This window comes from Lineus longissimus, chromosome 1, assembly GCF_910592395.1.
Source record: "Lineus longissimus chromosome 1, tnLinLong1.2, whole genome shotgun sequence".
NCBI lineage: Eukaryota > Metazoa > Nemertea > Pilidiophora > Heteronemertea > Lineidae > Lineus > Lineus longissimus.
Window position 1 is genome coordinate 12,314,213 of NC_088308.1, and position 24,129 is coordinate 12,338,341.

Here is a 24,129-nt window from a genome sequence, read left to right on the forward strand (position 1 = left end):
GCCCCGTCGGAAACATGATCCGTCGGGGCGCAAAACATGATGAACTCTTGCGATTCGTGATCTTTTCCATCGGTAACTGATCTGTGCCATAGTGAGGCGCAAGTCTTGTCATGTCTAACCGAATCGCCGACTGATTTCTTCCACGACTTCGTGGGTCAGACGCAGAGTGATCCAAAAATGTCCGTCGGCGCCTGATCTGTGCCCGTCGCAAGGTCGACCTGACATCAGCATAACATGGAGCCAGAATCGCAAGTCGTCAATAATATCGGAAGAAAACTTAATCTCTCTTTTCATGCATTTCCACGAGTGTTTTTTTCATGGTTCATGACCATAACAAGTCTTATCTGCAACCTGTAATCCTTCGTTAAAACCATTAGAAGCCCGCCAGATTCTCCTTTTTGTCCTGTCATGTGTCGCCATCTAGTAGCATACGTCCACGGCCTCTAGCGGAGTGATATAGACTATTCTATTAGACTTTATCAGGGTAAAAGGTGGCATCACCTGACTGTAGTAAAGCAGCTGCGGACAATGCGATCAGTATGCCACGTCATTAGAGAAATAACGTTGAAAACAATTTGGAGACGTCTTTTCTGCCGTCATGTGGTGCCACCTGTTACCCTGATATGGTCTATTCGAATCAAAAACTGATGTCGATAAAACGGTTCCGCATCGTGCCACACCGTTTTCAGTGTGAACACTTAATACGAATTAAGGTTTAAATTCAATTCGAATTAAAACTAGTGTCAACAGAACTTTATTTCAACATTCAGCACATCGGGAACCATCAGACATTTACAATGTCATCTTGTTGTTGTTTGATTATTGTTCAGGGCAATTAACAGCTAATCAAAATTCACTATACACGGCATAAATTGTTAGATCTGGGTATGTGTGGTATATGATCAATAAAAAAACTGCACTCGTGGCCTATCCTCGTCATCCAGATCGCACCTGTCTTGAGTTTTCAGGCCAGAGAAAATCATCTTGTACGATCTAGTGACTCGGATCAGCCACTCTTGCAGTTTTCTTATTTTATTGCCTTGAAATGGATGCATGCTTGATGCACCCCAAAACAGGCAACTACATGCTATGACAAAATACATGCCATGTCCTTCCATTATTTATAAACACGTATGTATGTCAATTCTCTTTAACCCTTTCACTGCCGATGTCGCCGCTCGGCACAACGCTAATCCTTACTCGCTGTGCCGATGTCGCCGCTGTGCGACATTTTACCCTACCTCAGAAGACCGTCGATTATGAGCTTGCTGATCGAGTTTGTGCAAAATACAATAGATGGCGTGGTAGAGAAGTGAACACGCTTCAAAACGAAACTAACTTCCGTATTTCGAACAATGCAACTTTATTGAGTAAATTGAGGTTGAAATGGCGAAAATTTTCGCGATGTGAAATATTAGCATTTTCGACACACTTATATCAAGTAAATCACATATTTAAAAGAATATTAAGGCATACACAATGCTTGGATTGTGTTAGAAGATTGCAAGGGACTAGAATTGATGTAAAAAAGTTGTATTCTTGGTTGTTACATAACAGTTTTATTCAATACAATAGAATTTGACCAACAATTTTTTTTCCTCATTATATATTCAAGATGGCGTCATGCAAATTGGTCATGAACTACTTTTTCATATTTTTAAAATGAGGAGTAGGTCATACTGAACATTTTTTATATACATTATTTCACTCTGTCTCCAATGGATTTCTCATAAATTAGGTTTATAAGAACCATGGTCGAAATTTGAAAAATATGGAAAATTCAACCGGCAGAGCCAGTTGCAGAACAAAAAAATCAATCGGCAGTGAAAGGGTTAATATATTTTAAAATTTCAATTTCACTTTCAGAGTTATTTATCTCAAGATTGCAACACCAACATCTGCATATGGTGTCCGACTTCATTTCTTAGGAATTGAAAAATGTAAGAGGTTGTACATTCTTATTTTCCATCATTTGGTACGTCCATGGGTAAATTCATGCCATTCATCTCATCACATCATGAGCATAATGTGTCTGTCAACAATGGTGTTACCGGACGTTTGCTGACCATTGGCTGATTGAGTCTCAAAACTTCGAACATGGTGCATTGATGACTATGACAGTATAACTTGAAGTGTTGGTGGTCATCTGAGATTACCTTATTTTATTGATATCATAAATCCTGATAGTGATCTTTAACCCTTTGAGGACTGAAGGTATTTTCATAATAACTCCTTTCGAACCTGAAGACCTTTTTGATACCTAATACATAGCAATCACTAATCTTCAAACTTATTTTAGGAGGAGAAGCATCGATACAATTCCCTAGATCCAAGAACTTTTTTATAGCATTTTTCTTGAAGTTTTTAAAAATACCATGGCTTTGAGTTCGAATTGACCCCTCCCCCAAAACCCCTCAGACCTCCAACATATTGTCCCTTTTCACCTGAACCGAGTATATTGTCAGTGTACATAGCAGGAATAAAACATTACCAGAGTCATTATTATTTCCCCCAAAACATACATACATGTACATATACAGATTTTTGATCGAATATGATCGTAATAACGCGTTTTGCCAACAAGTCTCGCAGCCTGGCTTTGAATACGCTGGAGTGGTCCGATAGTCTTTATCGGCAGACCGTTGTTGTAGTCAAGCCTATAGATGTTACGCGAGCGCCAACAAGTCGTTCAGTGCACGGTTGATCCAAGTATTTCCTAATGCATCCCATCTTGTACAAAGAAGCATTGGCGGCCTTGCACACATTTTTGATATGAGATTGCATGTTCATGCGTTCATCGAATGTTCATCATATCAGTTTTGGGGGTGTTTAAGACAAGTTTATTCTCCACAAGCCAGTGCTTGACAACACAAATGCAAGTTTCGGTCTGAGATACCACTTCAAGACTCTTCACAGCATTACCATATTGCATGAAATTTAGAAGTTGGTTATCGTCTACATAGAATTGAAATGGTTCCTCGGACTCGCGCATTACATCTCCAAGTGGTAAAGTATACCGTAAACAGAATGGGTCCCAGAACCGAACTTTACGGCACACCATAAATCAGAGAAACATCGCTTGACCGACACCCTTTTACAATGACTGAAAGTTTCCTTTCCTGTATTTTACGATGAAAACCACTGTTCCTTCCAAAAACGTCTTTTTTTTACTTCAAACAAAGATGCCATTTTGACAAAATGTGAAGACAGTGACAACTAATTACTTTGTAATTAAATTAGCCATTGAGGTCCAATCCAGTTACACTGAATAGAAATGTGAGAGCTTCCTGTTTGGGGAATCCCATTAGGTAGTTGTAAAACCCAAAATCTGACACAGGCGGAACGAAGTACATGTATGTTGTAGTGGTGCAGTTGCTTGTCGTGCGGTGATATCAGGCGCAAAGCACAGTGACATCATGCTCGTCGTACGGCGCATCAGTCGTCAAAGGGTTAAAATTGTACTGTGGATACTTTTGATTTGACCTACATTTACATTTTAGGGTCACAAAGGCCAAAGTCTAAATTTTGAGGGCACATTTCATCCTTGTTTGTCCTTGAATCTTGAATTTTGTCTTACTATCAGGCCACCTAGGCCAAGTTGGTAGAAAGGCTGACGTTACACTAAATTGGGTAAAGGAGGTTTTCAAGCCATCCATGAGTCGTCAATTTGTTTGAGTCGTTACAGTTAGTTTGCTAGAATAGGTTTCTTGTCTGTCTACACATGTAATTATGTCTAGGTCAATGCATCAGGACTCAGGTCTTAGTAATAGTAGGTCAAGGTTGAAAATTTTGTGCAGACCTATCTCACAAATTCTTCACTTAGTAAGTGACTTAGTATAGATTCATCTAAAACAAGCATAAATGCTGTGCTTTTTGTGTGCTTCTACAATTTTGACATAATTCCACCTGTGGTAATAAAGTAAGGAATTTAAGTTTTCCATTCACTTTTCTCTTGTTGGCCTTTGTGAGCACAATGTCCTTTCATTTCCTGATCTCTATTTCAGATGATGTGTTTCTTTCGATACCTGATGTTGACAAATATGCAAATGTACACAAAAAGAAATGGATTGATTGTGACAATATTCATGTTTATAGATCAGAAGGTAATGAGTCTTCAAATCTTGTTTTAAAATTTGGCCTTAGAATAAGACAACTCTGAACAAGTTGATAAATATTTAGGTCGCTGTGACCTGCCGTTCTCAGTAGGTTACGTTCATTTCTGTTGGTTGTTCTCCCTTTACTTAAACGGCAAGTTTATTTGGACCGTGAGCCCGTAAAATGACCATAGGGTACGGAATTTTTTTCAACTCGGTGTGTTTAAGAGTAAGACCCATATAACTAAACATACAGTGGAACCCTGGTAACATGACCACTCATGGGACTGAGGTTGAATGGTCATGTTACCAGGGTGGCCGCGTTAGTGAAGTTGAAAATCTGGGGACGAAATGCATGATTAGGCCACGATGTAATTGTAAGCAATATGTGACCCACCACGGCAAAATGAGTCGCATGTCGCACAGAGTTAGAAGATGAGCCTAAAATGACACCAGGACATAATAGAAGAAATTGATATGCTCAGATGTTATGCTCAAAAGGCAGACAATAGTGAAATGAATAACCAGTCTGTCTCAACCTGTCAAGCTCAGAGCGACATGCGACTCATTTTGTCATGGCGGGTCGACATGTAAGCTATATAGTGAGGGTGTATATGGCATGTATGAGCAGACGATTGCCAGTTAAAGGGTTAATGTGTCTGTAAGATGACCAAACGTCATCATTATTTCCAAGTTACGGCATTAAAGACCTTTTCATTTGAACCTGAACAAACCAGGCACAGCTGCCTTTCTGTAGACAAAGTGCAGTGTAAAGTAATATGTACTCATTACTTTATTTGCAGATGGGAATCCCATGGCCATCGACTGTTACATGTTTCCATTTCAAATGAATCTACCACAGAACTTGCCAGGTAAAGTATTCATTGACTGTCAGAATAAGAAATAGAAGAATACTGCCCACGAGTCTGATCTGAGTCACCAGAAGTACAAAACCTTTGCCCTTTAAACTTCAAAGTAGATGAAAGTCAGTATCTGATTCAGAATAAAAAAACCCAACATACTAACCATTAATTAGATTATCCCATTCATGTAAATGCCTGGGCCGCCATTTCACCATGTTCGCTGTTAGATCAGCATCATCAAGTTTTGGAACATGAGCAGATTTCTTCTCTGTTGTAAACCTTATGATAGTCGATGATATGTGACCCGTTCTAGCAAAACCAGTCGCATGTCACTCATAAGATGAGCCTAGATGACACCAGGAGATAATAGAAGAAAGTGATGTCGTCATATTTCACAAAAGGCAGCCATAGTGAAATGATTCAACAGTCTGTCTCAACCTGCCAAGCTCAGATATGTTCAATACATGCAATGGGGGATCAGTGGCAGAGTGGTTAGAGCGCCAGGCTTATAACAAGGAGGTCGTAAGTTCGACACTCGAACAGATCAGTACTGTTTCATCTTTGTGTCCTTGGGCAAGGCACTAAACCATACTTACTTTTCTTTACCCCGGAGTAAATGTAGGTACCAAGCTTGCCGGGGAAGTTCACCTGTGATAGACCAGCATGTTATCGAGGGGGAGTAGTACTCCTACCTTCTATTTGTAAATGTTACATCATTAAATATCGCATCATTTTCAGGTCTGGAGCGCAAACTACTGGTTCAATTTCTTTGAAGTTTGGGTTTTACTCACCCCTATAATACTAGTTTCACTAAAACAGCTGTAATAAGTATAAAGTAGGGGCAAATTGGGAATATTTTCATTTTTGGCTCACCAAAGGGGAGTCTATACAACAACCCAGTGTACGTCCGTCGTCGATGTCATTGTCGTCTGTCGTCGTCTGTATCCTGTTTCAAAAACAGTGGTACGTTTCTTAACCGCTAGGCCTATGAATTTGGAACTTTGTACACATAACCCCCCAGGTCAGGTGACCTCTGACACTGACCTTCAAGTTAGTTTGCTTCATGTGACTCCCTTAATCATATCATCTCTGACACTGAATTTCGGTCCAATCTGATTCTCAACTTGGCCACCAGGGGGCCAAAACTAAAAAAGGTACAATATCATGCTTATAAGTGACTTGTTTTCAGTGATATTTTATGGTAGGTACTCTAAACAAGGATACATCACATGTCATCCTGACCTAAGTTTGACCTATATACTATACATGTACGTAGCATGTTTCATAACCAGGATGAAATCCTAACCACCAAATATCTATACGGCGAGCACAATGGCCCCTGGCCATTTCATTTTTTAAGGGAGTGGTATTTTTGTCTGATTTTTCACAATTTTTCACCTAAAATGAGGGGTGGCAGTACCCACCCCATCCTCTTAGTCGAAAAAATTATTCAATTTGGAAGCCCCAGGCCAGAGAAACCATGTCTAACACATTTCAGTAGCTGGGGACATCTGGTGTCGTCTGGAGGAACTAAAATACCTTAAAAATTTATGGCGTACACGTACGATCTTGGCACTGAAAGAGTTAACCAGGGTGAATTCCTAACCATCAAATATCTATACCGCGAGCACAATGGCCTCTGGCCTTTTCATTTAATTTAGTTCAAGGTACCTCAAAATCATCGTGTCTTTCCAAATTTTTCAACTCATACTCCGTCAATTTGCTTGAGGTTTGTGGTGAATGTTTTTTATTAAATTGTGGACACTAGTTTGTCACAACCAACCTACTCTTAAAGGAATTGATGTAAAGGTCCGGACTGTTTCTGGTTGTGGCCATGCATCTACAGGGCTAGTTTGTCTCAACCTGCACTTCAAAAGATTTGATTTAAGGTGGCACTACACAGTGGTGACGGGGTCCGTTTTGTCCCCCCCAAGAGAAATGTAGTTCTTAGGACGCAGGCCGTTTCCATGTTCATGAATGGGTTCACCCTGTTCCAAATACTATTTACTCTGACGCCCTGGTCTTAATTGCCATGTGCAGAGCGATCTTTGGCGATTTTATGAGCCTAGCATCTGTGCCATTTGAAGTGGGTCTCAATCCCCAGTTTGGGCTCAATATGTAACATACCTTCCATCTGCCACGCGAGGTTGGGCGTAGTAGTGCGAGTGTCAATTATGCTCGTCCAAATTCTAGGCCATATAGCGAAAAAATAGCCGGGATGACCCCATGTTTTCACATCAAATAAACAAACTAGATGCATTTGGCTATCTGTCGGTGGTTATGTCATTCCCAAATCATTTATTTTGAACTGACTGATGCCCGTTTGAAGATTGCACACATCATGCCATTTTTTGGTCAATTATTTACCATTTTCAGGATCCAAGTGATGTCAAAGGTGGCGCCATCTATCGGTGCTCTTATGAATTAAATGCAATGAAAATGCTGTAGAGTTCTTCTCTGGATTCATACGAACCCAGAAATGTATAGATTATGGTGCCTGTGATGTATGATTAGACCTCAACAGGAACTGAAAGACTACCTCGTGTTGGTTGCCCGAGGCCTATTTGACGCTGCCCTTGACACCGTCCTCCGCACTGTGTAGGGAGAGCTGGAAAAGACCCCAATTGGCGACTTTGGATAACTTTATCTTTCCTATCTAGCTGCTGCATATAGAATCCATTTAACACTTTTTTCGATTAAGAGGGTAATAACATTTTCGTCTTCAAAATAATCCAGTGCAAATTTCTTTTTTTCCCGTTAGCAGACAACAGAAAATGCCTCGCTTTGACTGAAAATGCCTCGTTTTCATGGGATGTTTTGACAGAAAATCGTCTGCTAGCTATCACCACCATATACACCCAACCATCACCCGCCCATAGTGAGAAAAAATATTGGAACACAGCTTTTAGTAATCTAGAATGACTGTAGATGTCTCTCGGATCGATTCCAGACAGTGCTGAGCACAGCTAAACAGTGTGTAGAAAGTAATGTATGCAAACGGCATAGGTCGTTCAACATTACTGGTGCCTGATTTACCCAAACGACTTATACCGTTCAACGGTCTCAAAGAGTTAAGAACCTTATTTCAGGTAATGATTGGCAATGAAGTCGAGGTTGTAATGTGTGCCATCTGGTGCCAAATATAAGAAACGAAAACCTGAGACTAGTCACAGAGTGCTCATTCATTTGAAAATATACAAATCTTGACCCAACCGCGTATCTTTGAAGGCAAATTTATCAAGACGTACTTATCAGATGAAATCGATATATTTTATTCTTAATCTTAGTTCAAAAAAGCGAAGATCTGAAAAGACATGAGTACCGTAAGTAAGTCATATTATGACTGATTGCTTTACAGTTATCTGAAGGCAACACCCCAATTGCCACATTCTTAGTGAGAACTTTATGTTTCTTCCTTTATGATGATACATTTATCAAGTAGAAAAACTTTTAAAATACTTACTTGTTGATATGTCTGGTAAAACCGATTCCCGCTTTTTTTATTGTTTGGCTCTCAGATTTTTTCAAGAGTTTTTTTCTGGGGGAGGTTGAATAAAAATCAAAACTATTTCTTTGCTATTTTTGACAATCATGAGCATTTCTGGATGAAGTTTTTGGTCAGAGGAAAAAATTTAAAAATCTTGTTTCACAATAAAATTGATACTCTGCAGCCTTTCTCCGACGTCTGCCCAATGATTTTCGATATCGTAGTATAGTTCGCCTGTGCAAATCATTGGGAATCATGAGTCTCTAATGTGCTACTGTCATCAAACTGTATACTTGAGGGCTGTAACCCACCCTGCCGCACCCCAGTTCAGGGCCAATGAATAAGCAAAAACTTACTTTCAGTTAATTGTCTTCTCCCAAATGGAAAGATTTTAACAATGAGAGTTCAAATAACTGCTGGCCCATGTGAGACTCGTCAACGTAGTGGGTTAAAGAGCCATGCTGTGCTATTTTTGGACATAACTGACCTGCCTAACAGTGCTACAAATAGCCACCCAATGCAACAATGTGACAAAATCTACTGAGATAGACCATGCGGTCAGGAAAATTTACCAAATCGTTGCTGATATTTAAGAAAATATCTTTTTAGTGGGAAGGAATTACTTCTCGTACTATATTTCATTGGAAAGAGTCTTCTGTCTGGGACACAAACAAATAAAAATGATGTAAATATTTTTTAATAAGCTGCAGGTTTTTAGAAATATGAGCTGCATATTTAACGATATCATGGTTTGATGATATTTTGAAGTCAGCCAAAAGGTCCCCTCCCAATGATATATATGTTTTCACCTTCTGAACTGTTATTTAAAATTCTTGTTCAACACATCAAGCAAAAGACATTGTAAAACTACATGATGGACATGCATTTACTTCGCAGTGGCTGGATGTCAAAGCAGACGACGCTATATATAATGATATAGTTCCTTCCCGCCAAAAACATTCTAAAGATGGTGCATTAGTATAACTGCGTGGTAAGCAGGTGTGCATGAGAAAAGTCATGGCTGCATGTTGCTGAAGAAATCAAGTTCATAACTCAGTAAATATTCATCCAAAATATTTGTCAAAGCTATGATTTATCACAGCTTGAGACCTGGGCCCGGTTGTTAGAAAAAAAGTTTATTTTAACATGCCGTTACCAGTAACGCATGTTAAATCCAGTAACATGCCGTTACCAAACAAACCGTAAATATTTTGTTGTTTGAAGCAAAATTTTAAGCATTTTTGGTAACGGCTAGTTAACAACATGCTATCTTCTGTTCAGAAAAAAAAATCCCATAATTCATTGCAAATTTTTGGCTCACCGTCAGGGGAGTCTATACCATAGCCCTGTGTCGTCGTCGTCGTCGTCGTCGTCCGTATCCTGTGTGGCACGTTTCTTAACCGCTTGGGCTATGAACTTGAAACTTTGTACACATTATAGCCTAGGTCACATGACCTCTGGCAGCGAATTTCGGTCCGGCCTGATTCTTCGCCTGGCCACCAGGGGGCTAAAACCAAAAACTTAAAAAGTGCGATAAATCGTTTATTACAGATTTGTTTTTGCTAAAATTTTTATGGTGGGTACCCCTAGCAAGGATACATCACATATCATACGGGTTTTTGATTTGACGTACTTGTCAAGGTCACAGAGGTCAAACTCTAAAATTTAACCAATAGTGGCACGTTTTGTCTTTATTCGTCCTATAGTCTTTAAATTTGATATGTAGATACCTGTTACTTAGCTCTACATGTTGACAAAAAATCAGGTCGATGTGGCGTACTTTTCAAGGTCACAGAGGTCAAATGGTGTGAATTGGCCGTTTGTGTGTAAATATGGCACGTTTCTTAACCACTAAAGCTATGAACTTTAAACTTGGTACACATGACCCCCTAGGTCAGATGACCTGTGACACTGATTTTCGGTCCGGTCTGATTCTGAACTTGGCCACCAGGGGGTCAAAACCAAAAATTTGAATAGTGCCATATCTCGCTTATTACTGATTAGCTTTTGGTAATAAATTTATGGTAGATACTCCTAGCAAGGATACATCACATATGATATGGATTTTTGATTTGACGTACCTGTCAAGATCACAGAGGTCAAATGGCGTAAATTGGGCATTTGAGCATAACTGTGGAACGTTTGTTAACCCCTAAGGCTATGAACTTGAGACTTTGTACAGAGGACCCCCTAGGTCAGCTGACCTCTGACCCTGATTTCAGTCCAGTCTGATTCTCGACTTGGCCACCAGGGGGCCAAAAGTGAAAACCTAGAAAGTGTGATATCTCGCTTATTAGTGATTCCTTTTCAATAACATTTTTATGGTAGGTTCTCCTAGCAAGGATACATCACATATCATATGAGTTTTTGATTTGACCTGCTTTTCAAGGTCACAGAGGTCAAATGGCGTAAATTGGTCGTTTGATTGTAACTATGGCAGGTTTCTTAACCGCTAAAGCTATGAACTTGAAATTTGGTACATATGACTCCCTACGTCATGTTACCTTGGACAGCGAATTTCGATCTGATCTGGTACTCAACTTGGCCACCAGGAGGCCAAAACTAAAGGGTAAAAAGTGCAATATCTCGTTTATTAGTGACTTTTTCTGATGATATTCTTATGGTACTTACTCCAAGCAACGATACATCACATGCCATACCGGCTTTGGTTTGACCTATATACTATACATGTACAATGTTTCTTAATCTGGATGAATTCCAAAGCACCAAATATCTATACGGTGAGCACAATGGCCCTTGGCCGTTTCATTTGGAATTGATCTACTTCCTGTAAAAAAATTCAAGATGATGACAAAGAAATCCAAGAAGCCCAATTTTACAGCCAGGGAAGTAGCAATTCTGACTCAAATGGTGAGGCAGAATGCGTCGATAATGACATCCAAGTTCCGTAACATGACCGAGAATGATAGGAAAAATGAGTTGTGGACAAAGATAGCCACCAGTGTCAATGCTGTTGGCATTTGCAAGAGAACCTCAGATGAGGTGAAAGAGAAGTGGCGCCAGTTGAAGGCTAAGGCCAAATCCCAACAGGCCAAGTCCAAGAAAGAAGAGAAGAAGACGGGAGGTTGCCCAGCTGTCGCACTGGATATGGTGTCAGAGACCATAGCTGATATATTCAAGGCTGACCCAAGCTGGGAGGGAATTAAAGGAGGCTCGGAGTCTGCAGCTTGTGCGTTTACTATTCCTCCCCCTGCTGCTACTGCCACAAGTCATCATGCCATTGCCAATGTTGCCAATGAAACATTTTTTCCTTTGACAGTTGGACCAGAGCCAGCATTTTGTGACCAAGGTATGTCATGTATGTTAGAATCATCCCTTTTGTGCATATTTCAAAGCCAAAATTTGCCACATTAAAGGGCAAAAGTGAAATGACAGCCAGCAATGCCAATGAACAACCAATCAAAAACTTCTATGCCTATCTTTTTTATGTCAAATACTCCTTCATTAAATTTGCCTTTAAATGTCAGATCTTTATTGCCTAAGTCATGACAGTTTGTTCTTGAGCATACATCTTTATTATTCTAAGGGTAAATTAACTCATAAACTTGAAAAAAACACGTCTGCTTGCAGTTCATGAGTTGGCACTGTGCCAGTGCCAACCCTAAAAAATCAATAATGGCGGCCATGCTGCTTCTGACAATCTGATCACAGTGCATGGGTTTTTTGTGTCCGTCTCCATTGAAAGGAAGACTGACTGTTCATATAATACACCCTAAAGTGTTCACCGAAATATAATCTTTTACAACAGCTCACCTGATAGTCATGCCATGTCCAATTATGCCTCCAAAACATGCTTTGACTTGAGATTACTTTCAATGCATGTCCGGCTGATTTCACGAAATGTACATGGCCATGCACACTGATGATGCACACAGCTGCAAAGCCAATGGTCACAGGTGATTGAGTTACATTAACATAGTTTGTTGTCAAAGTTTTTGAGATTTAGAATTAAATAAGTACCAAAAAAAATGAAATCTGAAAGAATGCAATTTATTGTTTCGTATTTTCATTTTTCTGATAGCTAATTTTTAAATTAAAAACGACTGAAAATACTCATTGTAGTGTATAGCCCAAATACCTATGATTCCAGCTATTGCTCTTTCAACTCAGCAGTATAGGGTGCAGATGCAGTATAATACCATGATAGTGGCTCAAAATATGACAATCATTTCAGTTCATGATATAGTTGCAATATGTCATGACAAGATGAAATCAACTTCATCTTTATGAGAAAAAGTAGTAAATTTTCTAAAATCTATATTTGCTGTGAAAATATTCCAAGTCATTTTTAAATATTATATAAAACATAAATCCTTGTTTAACATCAATACCAGTATACACAATGTTAAAAACGTACCTTTGATTTTGGTAATTGAATTTACTATTATTTTATTCTCTTTTAAAGCCTTGTCGACTGTGGTCAAAATAACACCAGAAGAAGAAGAAGTCCAACGCCTCTGCATTGAAGCCTCTAGTGGACATGTTGAGGACCTGGGGAAGTTTGAGGAAATGCCCCTGGAAGAAGATGGTGCAGAACTTGAATCGCTGAGATCGATGGCAAGACGAATAGAAAGAATGGGGAGGGGTAGCAAGAGGGAGAAGTCAGCAGTCAAAACGAGCAAGGCCGCCTCCCTGGTGAAGGCAGTAGAGGAGAAAACTTGCGGACATTGTGCAAGGCAGCACGACATGATTGAGTCAGAAATACGCAACAATGAACTCAGGAGATGTGTTTTGGAACTCAAGATAGAAAAGTTAAGGTTGGAAGTTGCGAAGTTGAAGAGAGAGAGTTGAGTTGAGAGTTGAGATTGAACTGAACAGAGAAAGTGAGAGGAGTATATTATTGGCTAGAGGCTTTTTTGGACTGTAGAGACTGTATAGAATTGTTATCTTAAAATTATTATCTCATGAGACTGTATATAATATTTATTTTCATATTGTTAATATTGTTATCCCAGGAGAATGTATATAATTGTTATTTTGATATTGTTATTTTAATATTGTTATTGTTGTGATCACATGTAGTAAATGTTGTTATTAATTAGAGAAGTTTATGATTTTAACAAATTACAAGTACTTAATTTTCTTTTAAAAGAAGTATTCTAAAATACTGACTCAATATATAGGTTCCGATATCTAATATATATAATAATAATGTCTGCCATTTTTATAGTGCTCATCAGAACTTATAGCTGTTAAAGCGCTACAGCTGATTTTTCACCGATAATATCCATTGAACAACCAAGTCTTCAACTAACAACTAACAAATGCAGCTTGCAAAGATAGAAATCGCAAGGCCTATGATGCCTGAAGGAAGTCTTCCTGTTGTTGCGAGACAACTAAGGTTGTGACTGATGGAGATCCATTCTTTGCTAAGGAAGAGCATCCTACCCTTGTTAGCCTAAGGGAAGGTACTTCAGAGACACAACCCAATTTTCACCAAATCAGCCAAATAACAACTTAACAATCTGATCAATGCTGATAGGTGGACATGCATGCTACTTCGACAACAACTTAAAATGCACTTTTGAATCGCTTTGTAAGTGTCGGAAGCGGGGACAAAAATAAACATAAATTTTTTTCTTCCTTTTTACAACAATTTACGTCGGCGGATCCGCGATTGGACAAAAGATAAAACTTTATTTTTATTTCAAATGGTGATATTTGCCGTCGGCAGATCCGCAAGCCAAACAATAAAATAAGCCTGGCCTTAACCATTAACGGCTCTTCCAGATCCTAATAATCGGTCATGTCTAGCAGTTGAGTACATTATATGCCATTGTTGGCGGCTTTTACTCAGTTACAAGCAACTATTTGATTAGTCAAGGTCCAGATGAAGTTAAAGTTAGCAATAAACTTTCATTCATTTTCTTTTGGAAAAAAAATCTCATTTGGTGCCGCTAAGTAAAAAAGCTCAAGTCCTCTATTTTATACAATTAGTGTACATTCTATTCTGTGTACATCAATTTTGGTCAAAAAAGAATACCCCTATGATGTTTCAATCATCACCAAACTTATCAGGTAAAATGGGGTAATTGTAACCCCTTTTTCATCTATAACTTAGGTTACGCAAGAGATTTCCCTGCAGATTCACAAAAACCGGCCTGGATCTTGTAGTGGCACCTCTTCCAATAATATTGCCTGTAATTAAGAGCATTTTATCTAAAACAATGCTTCTGAGAGAAAATGCAAGACTTGTGGTCAGGGGCTACAATTAACCTGTGGCTTTGGGGTAGTTGTAGCCCATGCCTAAAATTTCGAATTGCTTGTTTTTGGCTCACCGTAGGGGAGTCTTTATAGTCGTAGCTCCACCTATCATAAAACCCCGTGTTTTTTCAAGACCCGTATCTTCGCCGTGTGTCAAAAAACCCGGGGCGCACTTACACCTATCAGTGGTGTTGGAGAATGGCCCCGGCGACAGGTGCGCTGTAGGTAGGGAGCTCTCCTGTGTTTCTTTCCCGTTGGAGGGGAATTTCGCATGCGCAATACCGAGGCAACTACACCGCGCAATCTGTCGCCGGATCTTAGAACTTGCAATTGCCCTGTCTATTCAGATTCCACCTATCAAAAAACCCGTGTTGAACACGGGTCTAAATTAGCCCCCGGTTAGCCCCATCGAACTCGATGGGGCTAATAGACATGAGAATTTGACACACCGATCTATTTAGACACGGCAATTCATAGGTGTAAGCGCAAAAGACACGGGGATTTGATAGGTGGAAGTACGACTTATAATACCGCGGTGTCCATCGTCCGTCGTTGTTGTTGTATCCTGGGGCACGTTTCTTAACCGCTAGGGCTAGATGGCTAAAACTTGGTGTGATGGTAGCTTTGGACAATATTCCCAGAACTATTTTTCTTTTTCGCGATATGACCTTCTTTCTGGCCTCCAGGCGGCCATCTTGGAAATTGGTTTTTTGCCTTTTTGAAGCTAATGGTGGTACGTAGAGTGACAACATTTTTATGGTGTGTGTATCTAATAAGGTTAAATGACATATCACCGGGATTTTTGATTTGACTTACTTTTCAAGGTCACAGAGGTCAAAGTTCACTAAATCACCGATTGGTGGCACGTTTTGTTTCTATTTGAGCTAGAAGGTTCTAAACTTGTGAGGACATATATTTAGGAACCCTCTATTCTACCCAAAAACTTTGTCCCGCTCGGAGTTCAAATATGGCCGCCAGGCGGCAATCTTGAAAATTAATCAAAGTCCGATTGAAACCAAAATTTATGTGATTGTATATCTATGTACTGTCTACAACGTCCCTGATTTTCAGTCAAATCCATTGACCAAAATGGGCACCAGGCGGCCATTTTGGAAATTAAACAAAGTCCTATTACTCCGAAACTAATGATCGGATTGCAACCAAACTTCATGTTATTATGTATCGATGTACTCTTATCAATATCCAAAATTTTCAGTCAAATCCCATGACAAATATGGCCGCGATCTTGAAAATCCAACGAAGTCCTATTACTCCTAAACTGTTGAACAGATTTCAACCAATTTCCATGTGACATGTGCACTCTTCAATAACCCTGAAGTTTAGTCAACTTTATAAACAAAATGCTATACTTAGATGGTACCGGTTATTAGTCTCCGTCAACCTACGTATGTAGGGTTGAAAGGAGACTCTTGGTTTAGCTAGGCAAATTCCCCCAATTTATAACCCCGTTCCATGTGACTACGGTGTATGCAATGCACTATGTATATCATTAGTGATTGGAGAACCCAGGTGGATTCGTGTTCGCGAAGTTTAGGGAAAACTGGACATTAAGTAAATCAAATAGTATAATGAGTTGTTTATCGAAACATCAAAGGTGTGCAGTGCGAATTTTCAGAATTATTTAGCTAGCAATAACGACATATTTTAGGGGACGAGACAGCCGTTTGGCGATGGGTCGTGAAAATTTGATCCGCCATTACACAATCTCCAAACGAGACGAGACGTATTATGCGACCATATTCCCTGCCAATTTCGATTTCCGCCATTGCACATTCTCCAAATGAGACGTATTATGCGACCATATTCCCTGCCAATTTCGATAGCTTCCATGTTGGACAGGAAGTGGCCCGTGGAAATGGACTGAAAATGGCCGCAATTGATCAATTCGTACTTAAGAGCAACGATTACAGGAACACACTTGCTTTGACATAAATTGAAATCTTTTATGATTCATTGTTGTTATAAGTTATTCTTGCTACAAACAAATTTTCGCGGCAACAATAGTGGTCAATACAGGCAGGGCCTTGGAGCGAGGCGACGGCGTTGATAAGACGATCAAGTTCCGGTCATGCGCAAGTCGCATGTGCAGAATAGTGTTTAAGGCACATGTGAACCACAACATCACCATCGCTGCTATCCCAACACCGGCGGGCAGAAAATGCATGCTGCATACAGTCTGCAGACTGGGGGTTTTCTCATGAGTCAATAGAATCTAAGGTTTGGAATTAGGGGACCATATCAGTAGTTGCTTTGCGCCAACTTTTTTTCAAAGTTTGTTTTCTTATATTTGAATTACCTGTGAATCATCTTGCAGGAAGATTTTTTTGGGTGTGCATAACAGATGACGTACTTGATACAGAACATGTATATTGTATCGGCCTGGTGCCTCGTGCGCCTGGTTGATTGGCCGGCAAGGTTGGGTTCGTTTCAAAGGCAGGATTTCATGATAAAAAGTGCTGAATGATATGGGTAAATATAATTAAAGATAACAGAATGAAGAAACCCAGGGAACAGAAAACCATTGTATATCAAACACCCACCTTGACAGTTCTCCTCTGTCTCTTGATGTTAAGTGAAAATACCGGCCTCTTTGACATTCTAAACAGGTGTTGTTAGGCCAAATAAAAATTTTTTCAGGCAAATGTTTATTACTACAGTCCTGGTCACAAGATACATCCTAGCTGATTAGCATCATGTAGGCCCTACGTGCTAAATCCGTGCGAGTCACACGTACATGTAGCGTGCCAGTGGATGCACTTGGTTCACAGTTAAATGAATTTAGGCCTACACCCCAACTCGTGGTGTATCGCGAAGCCTGTTTGCACAACGGCCTAGATAATCTTTGTTCTACCGTTTGGCATATACCTGAAATGGCCTCTTATTTTTTAGTGTGAAAATCACATGGCAACTGTTGAGATGGTCCCCTAATTCCAGATCTTAATTTTAATACAGAAGTTGGCTGAAAGCAACTGCTGATATGGTCCCCTAATTCCAGACCTTAGATTCTATTGACTCATTAGAAAACCCTCAGTCTGCAGACGGTATGCAGCATGCATTTTCTGCCCGCCGATCCCAACACAGCGTTAACACAGCAGCAACATAAACCCAATGCAAACCTTGCCAGCGAAGACAATTCTCATACCAAGGTCTACAAACCAGTAACCCGACTTTTAATCTCCAACTATGTATATATGTATACATCTATTTTCCCAATAAACTTTTAACCAAAACATACTGCCTCCTCCACTTCCTCAACAAAGCACCCCACAGTTGACGGAGACTCCAGAGTCTGCCTGCAGACTCAACCGACAATTCTAGTTTTGTTTTCTGCCATTGAGCCAAGAAGAATAATATTATTCAATGGAATCAAAACTGGTGAAACTAGCCAGAAACTGTTCTCACCATATCCACTGCAAATGACATGCATTACATTACCCGTGGTGAGCACATGGTCCCTGGACCATTCCATTTTTGCATAAGAACACTTTTTTTCACGTTGACGATGGGAATTTGCTGGTATCGAACGCTATTTATTGAACACATTAAGTAAAATCACTTACCAACAATTTATACAATATCGTCGCAAATCAGAAATATTTAACAGGTGTAAAAGCACAAAGTTCTATTCATCACCTCTGTTGTACATTACACCTTGTGTCAGACAACAGCTTCTGATATTCTGAATTGGCTGACGGTCTTGTCGTGCACCGTTAAAGACTTAAGTTTCAGGGATGATTATGTATCAACCCCAATTATAGCTGGCATCACTAAATGGTAATGTTATGTACATGTACCATGAGAAGTGCTGCTATCTAGTCAATGGTGTGGCTTTAACTAGAGACACCAGTAACTTTGAAAATATTTTATTTCGAAACGGTGTTAGATAAACTAGTATGAAACCTCAAATATATCATTGTTGGTACATAAGTGTCGAAAATTCATGCCTGCAAAGAGTTTGATCCTAACTTTTTAGCTCACCTGTCAGGTGAGCTAATACGATACCGCGACGTCTGGCGTCCGTCGTCGTCGTCGTCGTCGTCCGTCGTTAACTTTTGACAAAATCGTGGCACGTTTCTTAACCGCTTGACCCAGAAAGTTCATACTTGGTGTGTGGGTACCCCTAGGCAAAACCTTCCTTCAGAATAAAAATCAGCGCAATTTGACTGCTGGTCTGCCAAATAGGGGGCGCTCTTTGAAAACCTATTTTTGTCATTTTGAAGCTTATGGTTAAAGCTAGAGCGATGAAAATTTTATGGTGGGTGTATCTAATAAAGGTACATCACATATCACACAGGTTTTTGATTTGACCTTCATTTCAAGGTCACAGAGGTCGAACTCTAAAATTTCTTTGACCATGGCACGTTTTTTTGCTATTGGTCATAGACTCTCTAAATTTGATATGTAGACACCTATTGGGCATCTCTACATGTTGACACAGATTTAGGTCAGTGTGACCTACTATTCAGGTATAAGTCGGTCAAGGTTAAAAAAGCCCATTTTCTTTATTCCAGCAGAGTGAAGTTTGAAATGAAGTTTTAGAGGTCGCCTGATATAGAGGTTTCGATATTAAATAGATTAATTTCGTTTCATATCACTAGGTGGCGGTATTGTGCAAAAATGTCAGTTGGCACATTGCCAGCAGTTTTGAATTTCGCGGTTCGAGGCAATCCGTCGGGGTATCCCAGATGCGCAGTGTTGTACTGCGCCACTAGATCTGCATACTACAAGTATGGAAGACAGCCATTTTATGAATTTGAAGCGAGACAAAGAAGGAATTAAATCACCTTGAATCAATGCTAAAACTTAATCATCCGCTCTTCGGATGAGGTCGTATGTGTTGATTACATTCTTTTGACTGTGATTGGAAGGTAAAATGAGAAACTTGTCACACTGTTCTTCGGTTTGGAATGGGGATAGTCAATGCAGAGCCAGTTGGTACAAGCTGCCTTGCGAATCGGGGTGGCGTAATAATACTGTGAAAGAACAATAAAATGATGAATTGTAGCAGTGTGTGTCAGAAATTATGTGATTTCCATTGCATTTGACGATCCCAAAGTTTCGAGAGTATGGCAAAATGGCAGCTGCCGTCATTGGAGATTAGCGTCAAGCCGGAACCTTTCGTTACAATGTGGGCTTTTAAACACAAGTTAATGGTTTATAATCACCCAGACACTACTCATTAGGTAAACCTCTACTAAAAACACTTGCTTTAATTTTTGTAAACATGTCACGAGTGCTTAAAAAGAACCATTTTTGTGATCGTTTTTCGTCGCTGTAGAAATGTACACAGTCAGAGTCAGTCAGTGTGTCAACACAACAACGGTGTTAGTATACCGGCGGGCAGAAAATGCATGCTGCATACCGTCTGCAGACTGGGGGTTTTCTAATGAGTCAATAGAATCTAAGGTCTGGAATTAGGGGACCATATCAGCAGTTGCTTTCAGCCAACTTCTGTATTAAAATTAAGATCTGGAATTAGGGGACCATCTCAACAGTTGCCATGTGATTTTCACACTAAAAAATAAGTGGCCATTTCAGGTATATGCCAAACGGTAGAACAAAGATTATCTAGGCCGTTGTGCAAACAGGCTTTGCGATACACCACGAGTTGGGGTGTAGGCCTAAATTCCTTTAACTGTGAACCAAGTGCATCCACTGGCACGCTACATGTATGTGTGACTCGCACGGATTTAGCACGTAGGGCCTACATGATGCTAATCAGCTAGGATGTATCTTGTGACCAGGACTGTAGTAATAAACATTTGCCTGAAAACATTTTTTATTTGGCCTAACAACACCTGTTTAGAATGTCAAAGAGGCCGGTATTTTCACTTAACATCAAGAGACAGAGGAGAACTGTCAAGGTGGGTGTTTGATATACAACAGTTTTCTGTTCCCTGGGTTTCTTCATTCTGTTATCTTTAATTATATTTACCCATGTCATTCAGCACTTTTTATCATGAAATGCTGCCTTTGAAACGAACCCAACCTTGCCGGCCAATCAACCAGGCGCACGAGGCACAACAGGCCGATACAATATACATGTTCTGTATTAAGTACGTCATCTGTCATGCACACCCAAAAAAATCTTCCTGCAAGATGATTCACAGGTAATTCAAATATAAGAAAACAGACTTTGAAAAAAAGTTGGCGCAAAGCAACTACTGATATGGTCCCCTAATTCCAAACCTTAGATTCTATTGACTTATGAGAAAACCCCCAGTCTGCAGACGGTATGCAGCATGCATTTTCTGCCCGCCGGTTAGTATACACATGAATCCATGATACACGGAGACACGAATGTAAACATTTGCCTGTTGGGTCGGAAGGAGTTCACCGTTACCAATCACTGCCCCAAGAAAGGTCATCTGAGCTGGTTGACTAAAGTAGATGATGATAATGATAAAAGTGTAGCACAGCTGTCATCACTGCATCAGTGATTTTATAGTTAGGCCTGTAGTCGGATTCATAATATTAAAGTAGGCCCTAAATGTCACTGACACTGCCCTTTTGGGTCGCTGTGCAAAAACTATTTGGCCGATTTCTTCAAAGTTTGGTTTTTCTTGAATCTAATTTCGGGACCCAACGCAATTTCCAGGTTAGAGATTTGCAAATTATAAAGAAAAAAATTGTCAACTTTTGAGCCCTTTGGGCTGGCCATTTTGGAGGGCCCGATTTTTTTTGATGGATAGTTCTAAATGAAACTTGGCAGCTTTAAAGATACACACGAAAAAAAATTAACCTGAACATTTCAGCAAAATGCATCCAGAAATAAACAGTACAGAGGAGAAAATGTCAAAATCAATACACTACGTCGATGTACACCAATACATACAAAAAAAATTATTTCGTAACTATGGTTACTGAAATATGAAAATCCTCTTGGGTCCCGAAATTAGATTCAAGAAAAACCAAACTGAAGAAATCGGCCTAGTAGTTTTTGCGCAGCGGCCCAAAAGGGCAGTGACATTTACTTATGAATCCGACTATAGGGCTGTCTTGTAACTATGTTATTGTCTCAAAAATTAATACAAACTGCTACCTAGTTACTCAGTACATCATATTCTATACTGTGCATTCCTTGCTTCAATTGTTCTTGTATCATATTTTTCAACATTTCTCTCTAATCGCAAGCCGAGGATAAATACTCCTTTCAAGATAGCGTAATCACATGCAATTCCACAGGTACATCCCATTCATTTGAAATTTCGGCCAATGACAGCAGGTTTAACAAAATGTAAATGCCCTGTTTTTTTTCAGTAGTCACTGAATAGCTAAGACACATGTAAACCCGTCTTAATTGGCCAGAAAACATCTCTCAGCTTCTCCCACAAATAACGATTCACTTATTCCAACGTCAGTAACATGTGCACATGGAAAACAATATGACTAACTCCACTTTTTCAAGACAAACCACACCATCCCACAACTATTGCATGATTAACCCCTAACAATGACAAGTTCTTCCTCATACTCTCCCTTTCATATCGACAGGTGAGCACAATGGCCCTGGCCATTTTATTTTGTGCATGTGTCTGATTTGTATAGCCAAAGCTCTCACATAACATGTTGCATGTTGTGATACTCTAGAGTCACCTCTTTCATATCCATGCTTGGGTTGGCTGAATAATTCCATGGTTGCCGGAATATGAATCAAAATGATAGTCAGGGGCTACAATTAGACTGGGGCTACAATTACCCCTTTTTACCTTATGTGTCATGAAGGGCCATTTACCAATATAATGTAATTTCATAAGATCCCAAAAAATACCAAATGTCTGAGAAAAAAAACATTTGTGTAAACCTTCTTTTTAGCTCACATGGGTGAGCTTATGTTGTCACGTCTTGTCCGGCATCTGTCGTCCGAGGGTCTGTCGGTACGTCCGTCCATCCGTTTGTCCGTCGTCCGTCAACAATAGGGGCACGTTTGCTCAGTATCGAGTCTAGAAAGTCGAAACTTGGTGCGAGGATGTCTTATGACAACGTGATTTGACACAAAAAATTCATTGCCATTTGACCTACTTTATTGGCTTTGGGCAGCTATCTTTGAAAACTTTATTTTGTCAATATCTCATGAACGCTGATAGCTAGAACAATGACATTTTTAGTGTCAATACTTCTGATGAGACTACATGACATAATGTACAGGTTTTGGATTTGACCTACTTTTGAAGGTCACAGAGGTCAAACTCTAAAATTTCAGTGAAGGTAGCACGTTTCGTCATTAATTGTCCTAGATGCTTCAAATTTGATATGTAGACCCCTTTTGGACATCTGTACATATTAACAAAAACTCAGGTCAATGTGACTTTTTTTCGGGTGTACTGTAAATAGGTCAGGTTGTAAAACTCAATGTCAGTTATATCAAGAAACCTTCACAGTGTGATCCTCAAAAGTGCATCATTGTTCGATATGATTAAGATTGAGATAGAGCGTATAAAATTTTGACCTTGACATAGTTTTCAAGGTCTGATAGGTCAAATTCTAAAATTCCACTGAAGTTGATACGTTTCACTAGTATTTGTCGGAGATTCTTCAAATTTTATATGGAGACACCTATCGGGCATCTGTTCAAGTTGACCCAAGTTTGGTCAATTGTGACCTAGTTTATCAAGTTCACAGAGGTCAAACTATAAAAGTTTCATTGACAGTGCTTGAAGTTGAAGATTTATTCCAATTTCACCCTTCACATATATATTTTCCATTGCTTGACAATATGGATTCTTTGACTGTGCAACACTTCCTTTTAGGATAGATACATATCTTTGCCCTAGAATGCATTCATTTGCAATATTCTGTATGCTTCTGTATTGTTTTCAGGGTCCTGTTGGTTTGAGTCAAATAATGGTCTTGATAAAGCACATGTCAAATACCAGGTGGAATCTGAAGTACTGGGATGCAAGCATTTCAAGGTATGCACAAGTTCATGCGTTACTGTTGCCCAGGGTATTGAGTGTTTGCACCATGACCAACCGGGCAAATATTGAAATAGATGCTTGGTTTTAACAGAGGGTAGCTAAGAAGAAGTTGCTAAGGGGCCGTAGCAAAATTAGAGTGAAACTAAGAGAAACAAACAGTTCATTTCCAGCATAGCTCACCTGTGGAGCTTATACGATACTACGGTGGTGTCCGTTGTCTTTCATCGTCCGTTGTTCGTTAAAGGCCATATATCTAGGTTTGAAACATGCTTGATACTCATGAAATATGTTGAGGGTTAAAAAAACAAGATCCCAGACATTAAAAAAATTCTAATAATAAAGTCATTATTTAGTTATTTCAATTTTCAATTTTAAACTATTTGAATTTCTCACCACACACAACTTTAGATTAGTTCCACATGTGGCCGCTAGGGATTTGTTGATGACGTAGATCAGGCTATTCAAAACAAAGCAAGATGGCTTCCGCATACAGTTCAGAGAGTAAGAGTTCATACAAGAGG

The 24,129-nt window shown here is 39.6% G+C and overlaps 1 protein-coding gene across 2 annotated transcripts in view; it reads left to right on the forward strand.

Annotated features, from left to right (window-relative positions):
- Positions 1–24,129, forward strand: part of LOC135488372 (uncharacterized) — a 149,449-nt gene that overhangs the window by 20,070 nt on the left and 105,250 nt on the right. The window contains exons 2-5 of one of the 2 annotated variants that reach the window (XM_064772964.1): positions 1,867–1,940; positions 4,005–4,103; positions 4,898–4,966; positions 23,511–23,602. In XM_064772964.1, coding sequence (XP_064629034.1) covers positions 1,867–1,940; positions 4,005–4,103; positions 4,898–4,966; positions 23,511–23,602 — 334 coding nt within the window. The remainder of the gene's footprint in view (positions 1–1,866; positions 1,941–4,004; positions 4,104–4,897; positions 4,967–23,510; positions 23,603–24,129) is intronic. The other variant, XM_064772972.1, reaches the window with a different exon arrangement.